Source organism: Portunus trituberculatus, chromosome 37 (genome assembly GCF_017591435.1).
Source record: "Portunus trituberculatus isolate SZX2019 chromosome 37, ASM1759143v1, whole genome shotgun sequence".
Taxonomy (NCBI): Eukaryota; Metazoa; Arthropoda; class Malacostraca; order Decapoda; family Portunidae; genus Portunus; species Portunus trituberculatus.
The window spans coordinates 3,234,187-3,241,686 of record NC_059291.1 but is presented as its reverse complement, the minus strand read 5'-3'; the positions used below and the strand labels follow the sequence as shown (position 1 = coordinate 3,241,686).

Genomic DNA, 7,500 nt, shown 5'->3' with positions numbered 1-7,500 from the left:
ATCCCTCTTTCATAGCTGCGTTGTATACCTTCCCTTTATTCTCTCTCTCTCTCTCTCTCTCTCTCTCTCTCTCTCTCTCTCTCTCTCTCTCTCTCTCTCTCTCTCTCTCTCTCATATTTCTTCAATACCTTCCACGAAACATTTCCATTCGCTCTCTTGCATCCCTATATACCTTCCCTCCCCTCTTCCCACCTCGCCTTCCCACCCCCTCCAAACCTCCATGCCTCAGCCGTTCCGTTCCCTCTACTCCTTTGCTCGCTCCCTTGCCTGCCTGCCTCCGCTGCCTCACCTCTTGCGTGGAGCGGCATTGGTGGAGCAGCTCGCAGGTATACTTCTTGCATTGCTCGCTCAGCTCCAGATATGTGTCCTTGAACTCATTCTCCACTCGGGCCAGCCTCTCCAGCTCCCACGATAACTGCAGAGAGAGAGAGAGAGAGAGAGAGAGAGAGAGAGAGAGAGAGATCAGAGAATCACGAATAATTATAATAATAAAAGTAGGGAGAAGAAGAGGAAAAGGAGAAACACGAGAGAGAGAGAGAGAGAGAGAGAGAGAGAGAGAGAGAGAGAGAGAGAGAGAGAGAGAGATACCCATGAATAATAATAATAAAAGTAGGCAGAAAAAGAGGAAGAAAAGATACACGAGAGAGAGAGAGAGAGAGAGAGAGAGAGAGAGAGAGAGAGAGAGAGAGAGAATGTTATGGTTACGTAGTGGGAAAAAAAAATAAAGATAGGCTAAAAGAAAACGTAGCAGTACATTGCATCATCTTAGAAAACGTAGAAAAACTTAACTTTTTTTAGGGTAGACGACTGAAAAGTAACATGTATACTTTTCTGTACCCCTTACTTTAAAGGCTGCCAGTATGGGGTCCTCGGTGGTGAGGGAGATCCAGGCAGGCGAGGCGAGGGCGCGGTAGGTGTGGATGCGGCGGAGGGAGTACCGCAAGGAGTCTGCGTGGAAGCATTCTGTGCACTGGCGGCAGGAGCAGGAGAGCGGGTGGGGCTTGTCGATGTAAGCGCCTGACGGAGGTAAAGGTGTGGTGGTGAGGGCAAGAATAGGCTCATAGGTTGCAGTTTTAGTGAGGCTTGTTTAAATGATGGGGATGACAGGTGAAAGAAAACAATGACAATGACAGATAAGAGGGTAAATGATAAGCACAATTGAAGATGCTGTTTAAAAAAAAAAAAAAGTGATAATGTAAAGAGGAGAAAGATGCGATGTAGAGAAGTAAAATATGTGAAATGTAAGCAGAAATCAGTGATATGATATGAAAACAACAATTCCAACACTAATAACAATATCTACAGTAGTGAAGTGAGGGAAGACTAGCGCGGCGTTCCAGGAGTGAATAGCAAGGAAGGACGAAATAAAACCATAGAAAAGAAAAAATGGACTAGAAAAATGGCGTAGATGATCAATTATGAATACAAAACTATAAGAAAGAAAGACTGTGGAAAAAAAAAAGTGAGGGAAGACTAGCGTGGCGTTCCAGGAGTGAATGACAAGAAGGAACGAAATAAAACCATAGAAAAGAAGAAAATGGACTAGAAAAATGGCGTAGATGATCAATTATGAATACAAAACTATAAAAAAAGAAGAGGGGAAAAAACATTGGCGTAGAGGCAGTGAACGAAAAAGGGAATAGGGAAATGGGGTATTGAAGTAAAAGAACAGGGAGAGAGAGAAGACGACCGACGACTTCGGAGGGAATGAATGATAAGGAAGTGAAGTGAAGGGTCGAGATGGCGGAAAGGAAAGATTATCATTATTTTTTTTTCTCCTTTGTTTGGCATAATTATCAGTTAACCATTTATCTTGTCGAACCTTGACACCCAAAATAACTGCGTCAGGAATCCTTATCGCTATATCTTTCAAGGGTATGTTGTATCCGCCGGAATGAAAAAAAGAAAAGGGGAACAGAGAAAAGCAGCGGTATTAAAAGCAAATAGACAAAGAAAAGAGAAAACATCAACACTAAAGGTAGAGTAATAATTGAGATGGGTCGAGGTTGAAGAGAGAGAGAGAGAGAGAGAGAGAGAGAGAGAGAGAGAGAGAGAGAGAGAGAGCAAGTAATGGATGAGGGAGCGACAAGGAAGGGAGATCTCAAAAGAAGTGTGACTCAATGGGAAAGGAGCAGAAATCACGAAGGAATAGGAGCGTGAGACAAGACATTGGAAAAAGGCTATAAGGAAAAAAAAAGTGTGTGAGAGAGAGAGAGAGAGAGAGAGAGAGAGAGAGAGAGAGAGAGAGAGAGAGAGAGAGAGAGAGAGAGAGAGAGAGCAGTCAACGGAAATAGGTAATACTCGAGTAAATGGTAGTTCGTGGAAAGGTTTCTTCAAGTTTACGAGCACCTGTGAAGTGAGGTTGTTTCCAGGTACGTGTAGCTCTGAGGATCACCTGTATCTCTTACCGTTTCCCTTGCTCCTCCCGTTAACCACACAGCCGTACATAAACTTTGAACTCGCCTACAAAAAAAAAAAATAATAATAATAAATAAATAAATAAATAAATGAAAAAAAAAAAAAAACTGAGCTCCGATTCACGCCCCACACCTCATGGGTCCAAAAGTGAGGAACTCTTTACCACAAGAAATCAAGAACAATCCTATAATTTCTGCTGTTAAATGTAAAGTTTATGATCATCTTATTAAATGGCTTGAACTGTTTTCCTTCCCAGTGCATTCTTTTGTTATCCTCCTCTTAAGAGTGCTAGAAACTGAAGAGGTATGTGACAGATAGAGAATTGATACCATTGAGTGTGTGAGTGATTAAGTGAATGAGTTTGTGGAAGGCTTTTATAGTTTTAAGTATGTGTATGTACGTATTATGTCTCTTTGTAATGTTATTCATGTTATGGCCATAGAAAACCTCATTTTATAGTGTGATTTGTGTGCATGTACATATAATGCCCAATTTCATAGTTTCAGATCATTCTATATAATATTAACTTATCTTGTGTTTATATTTTGACAATGTAACAAACCTCTGATTAATTGTGTAATAACCACTGCCAAATGGAAATAAAGGATTTGAATTTGAACTTACGGTACATCGTCACCAGCAAGCGATGTACTCACCATCTGTCCCCAATTATGCACCACCCACTAATGTCCCATGTTCGTTGAGTTTACCTTGGTTACGTGTATGTGTACACATTTCCTTACTTTCCTACTCAGTACTATATTAAATTTTAACAGTCCTCTGCCTTACACACCCACCTATACACGCAGCCATTACTCACCACTTACACCAGATGACCCTAGCCACGCCCACACTAACCCCCTGACCCCTTCACCCACCCACACGGCCACCCTACAGTCAGTCTCTTGCAATAATGCGCGCCGCCTCATCCACTAATGCACTGGGAAGGCTCCGGGAGGGGGTGTCATTTGCCGCCTCGTTGTATCGGCTTCTCGCTTTAATATGTTGCTGCACGGGCCCCTAACGCTATGTACCTGCTTTGTCCACGAGGTGTATAAAAGAACGTTATCATTGCGTGTTCCTGCAGATTATACGGCTCATGCATTTTGTTTGAATGCTCGTATGCCGGTGATGTAGATTGAGGTGATGTTTTTCTTCGCATTTTTTATTTTTATTTTATCTATTTACTTTTTTCCTAACTGAGTGCAGGATCATTAGTGTTAATATTTAGTAATTGAGGCATAGAAATGGGAAGTCGGAAGGCTCTCTTCAAATGTGTGCAGGGCTTGGAGCGGCAGGGAGGCAGCCAATCATGGAGAGAGCAAGACGTTCCAGTAATTTTTGTGCCTGCCGAGCATCACTTCGGATTGTGAGGCAATAAATCGGTGGGCTGTGTACAGGCACGGGTTATTTCAGCTTGAAGTAATTCATCTAACTGTGCAGATACTCTTCGTAATTTACGTATCTCCAGTCGAGGAAATTCCACTGATATTATTTTTAGAATACTGAAATATTAGCTTACTGTTTCTCTAGGATTATTATATAATACTTACTCATGCTTGTAGACTCATTAGTACTTCATTAAATATTAAGTAAAATACTCCACGGCTGTTTAATGAACAAAGATATACCGAATATGTGATATTTTGTCGAAATATTTGAGTCAGCGAGCCATGTACCGCTGCCTGGTGAGTGGTGAGCCGTGGCTTGCTCGGGGAAGTGGTTGGCATCCCCAGTGATCATTATGACTCGCCGGCTGTGTTTCACAAAGTTATGTGATACTTTATTTGTTCATTTAATTCGTGTTCGTGTGTTTGTGCGTCTGAGTGCCCATGGACGTGTATCGTGTGTCAAACATCTTTCTAGAAGACGTGTGGAAGTGTGGGAAGCGCCGTGCATGGCCGAAACGCAGCCTCATGGGACGACATTGCAAAGTGTTACTAATGTGAGACGAACTTTGCCGTTTCCTTGGATCCCACGCAGAGGAGAACGAGGCGGATGAGGAGTGAAGGTGAAACAGAAGAGCAGATGCATGATTGGCCAAGAAGGGAACCAGTGATCACTGAAGGTTTGTGAGAGTAAGAGTTTAATGTTGCTTTTTCTATTTGTCATGTAATGGCGGGCGGCTTCAGTCGGCTGTGTGTGATTCGGTCGAGTGATTGAACCTTCGACACTGGTTCAGGTCACGGCCTTCGGATGAGAAGGCCGTGTTCAGGTGCACTGGGGAGATGCTCCGAGGCATTTCGAAGCTTCACTCATCAACTGTATATGAAGCCGTGATGATGAGAGAGAGAGAGAGAGAGAGTCCCTTTCTATCCCTCCCTCTCCTCCCTGCCTCTCTCCATTCCTCTCCCACTCCGTCTCTCCCTCTCCTCCATCCCTTACACCATTTCTCTCATTCTCCCACCCTGCCTCTCCTCCCTATCTCCATTCCTCCCTCCCTCCCTCCCTGCCTCTCCTCCCTCCCTCCCTCCCTCCCTCCCTTTTTGCTCTCCTTCCTTCCGTGTTCCTTCCGTCCACGTCTTTTCCCTCACCCTCTCCTTCCTTCCTTTTACTCACCTATCTCTTCCCCACTTCCTCCTTCCCTCTCTAAGCGCACATTTCTCCCATAACATCCCCCAGTGCTGGTGTAACGCCACTAACTACACTTTGTAACACTCAACATTATTTCTGCACCCTTTCACACTGTTTTTCTTCCATGCACCTTTCCTACTACATCACTGCTATTTTTTGCACAGCTTCCCGAGATTTTTCCTTATTTTAGACAGACACTACATATTTGAATCCTTATCCTAGTCTTCTATCCTTTAAATCTCTGCCGCTGTTCTGGTTTGATCATGTTTTCCTTCATTTCTGCTTCTTCGTCTTGTTAATATTATCATTAACTTTTTTTTTGTCTACCTTCTCTCTCTCTCTCTCTCTCTCTCTCTCTCTCTCTCTCTCTCTCTCTCTCTCTCTCTCTCTCTCTCTCTCTCTCTTGCTACCTGCCAGGACCATTTTTTCGCCTCATATTGCCCTTCGTCCACCTTTCCGACTCGTTAGCGTCATTTCCGTCATTTTTTCGTCTGGCACTCATTTCCATTCTTCTCGAGACTTTTCCCTAACCATTTTCTTTTCATTTTTTTTCTCTTTTTGGGGGATGGTTGCTATTTTTTCCTTCCTTTTTCGTTTTTTTTTTTTTTATGCTAGTTTGATGTTTTGATTTGGGTACATTGTGCATTTTTTTTCCATTCTACTTTTTTATATATATTGTTTAGGGAATTTACTCTTTTTTTTTTCTTCATTGTTTTATCATTCTTTTTATTTACTGCCTCATTTTTCCCTCCTATATCCTCCCACCCTTCTGTTTTGTTTTCTCTCCTACAGTTGTCCCTTACACTCCAATCCAATCTGTTCTGCTTATCTCAATATGGTATTTTCTCAAACCCCACCATCTTATACCACACTCTTTTAACAAACCATTTTCTTTGTTATGGACATCCCTTTTGTCTTCCACCTGCAACCACACCCTTCCCTGCAGCGCTCTCCCCTTTCCCACAAAACATCTTTTCTTGTCTCCACCGCAGCGTTGTGCATCCCTTCCTCCAGGACCCTCCAGGCGCCTTTCTGCATCCACCCCACCTTTTTCTCAACACCACGCCTCTAACTTACTTTTTCCTTCCCTTCTAACACTCTTCCTGTCTCTTAGCTTTCCTTTTCACCATCTAATACTTACTTTCGTTTTTTTTTCTGTACATAGTGGTCTTTCCATTATTTTTTATTTACTTGTGTATATACTTTTTTTTTTTTTTATCACACTTGCAGTCTTTCCCAGGAGCCAATAAGTTTTCTTTCCTAACGCTTTGTCAACATCTATTATTTATCATCTTTCCTTTAATCTCTTTCTCTCTCTCCAACAGCACCCAAAACTTACCTCCTGCCCTCAAAACATTCCTCCACATCCTTTTTTCCCCAGCACCCATCACTCACTTCCACTAAATACCCTCGCCACCATCATTTTTTTTTTTTTTCTTTCTTTTTCAGTACCTCTTTCCTTCTCTTTAACGCCTCACCACCACTACCTAAGACTTACCTAACTCTTCAAACACTCCTCTCCACCAACATCCTTTTCTCAGCACCCTTTACTCACCTTTCCCTCCCTCCCAAACATCTTCACTGCTACACACCCACCTCGTGACAAAAAGAGCTGCAGGATCTCGAACTGGTTGCAGTGCGCGGCGAGAATGATGGGCGAGATGTTTGGGTCGAAGTCACTCGATTCCTCGCCCCCTGCCCTCACCTGAAATGTGGGGAAGGCGAAGCGTAAAGCAGAGAGGGGAAGAGCAGGAGTTGTAAGGAGGATTGATGGTGCAGTGGGAAGATAATTAGGAGAGTTGGGAGAAGAATAGGAAGGGGAGAAGGGAGAAGGGGAGGTAGGCGTCAGTCATGTGGGATTGTGTAAGGGACAGGAAGGAAGGGAAGAAGGGAAGAACTTTAAACTTGTAATGTAAATGTATATCGTTAGTATTTGGAGGAGCAACACACACACACACACACACACACACACACACACACACACACACACACACACACACACACACACACACACTTACTGGTGGCATAATATCCATAAAAGTCCAACATCGCCATTATTACAAGTATGGACCATATTTACATAGAATCATAAAACACACACGGTCTCGCGCACAGTTTAGATTCTTACATGCAATGCTGGACCGCCTTGTGCACGGGTCCACCACCGCACGAAGCCCACAAGTTGAGACCGCCGCGGCAGACCCAGGGAGCCCCGCGGGATTCTAAGCTCTGAGCCTCCAACTTCAAGGCGAGAGGGACGCCAGCCGCCACTCTCCCCAGGCTCTGTCTCCCCTCACTAAAACTGACTTGAACAAGCCAACGTGTCTCTCTCTCTCTCTCTCTCTCTCTCTCTCTCTCTCTCTCTCTCTCTCTCTCTCTCTCTCTCTCTCTCTCTCTCTCTCTCTCTCTCTCTCTCTCTCTCTCTCTCTCTCTCTCTCTCTCTCTCTCTCTCTCATCACTACCTCCACATAGAGCTTCCTTCCTCCTTCCCCCTACCCACCCACTATC

General features: G+C 43.7%; 1 protein-coding gene and 1 long non-coding RNA gene across 10 annotated transcripts in view; one reads left to right on the top strand and one right to left on the bottom strand.

Annotated features, from left to right (window-relative positions):
- LOC123514086 overlaps window positions 1–3,037 on the top strand; it is a 4,884-nt gene extending 1,847 nt beyond the window's left edge. The window contains exon 3 of the long non-coding RNA XR_006677512.1: window positions 852–3,037. This is a non-coding gene — a long non-coding RNA (uncharacterized LOC123514086). The remainder of the gene's footprint in view (window positions 1–851) is intronic.
- LOC123514084 (transient-receptor-potential-like protein) overlaps window positions 1–7,500 on the bottom strand; it is a 180,884-nt gene that overhangs the window by 24,433 nt on the left and 148,951 nt on the right. For all 9 annotated transcript variants that reach the window (XM_045271705.1, XM_045271707.1, XM_045271704.1 and 6 more), the window contains 3 exons: window positions 6,589–6,697; window positions 845–1,017; window positions 290–415 (listed from right to left, as the gene is read on the bottom strand). In XM_045271705.1, the coding sequence (XP_045127640.1) occupies window positions 290–415; window positions 845–1,017; window positions 6,589–6,697 (408 nt within the window). The remainder of the gene's footprint in view (window positions 1–289; window positions 416–844; window positions 1,018–6,588; window positions 6,698–7,500) is intronic.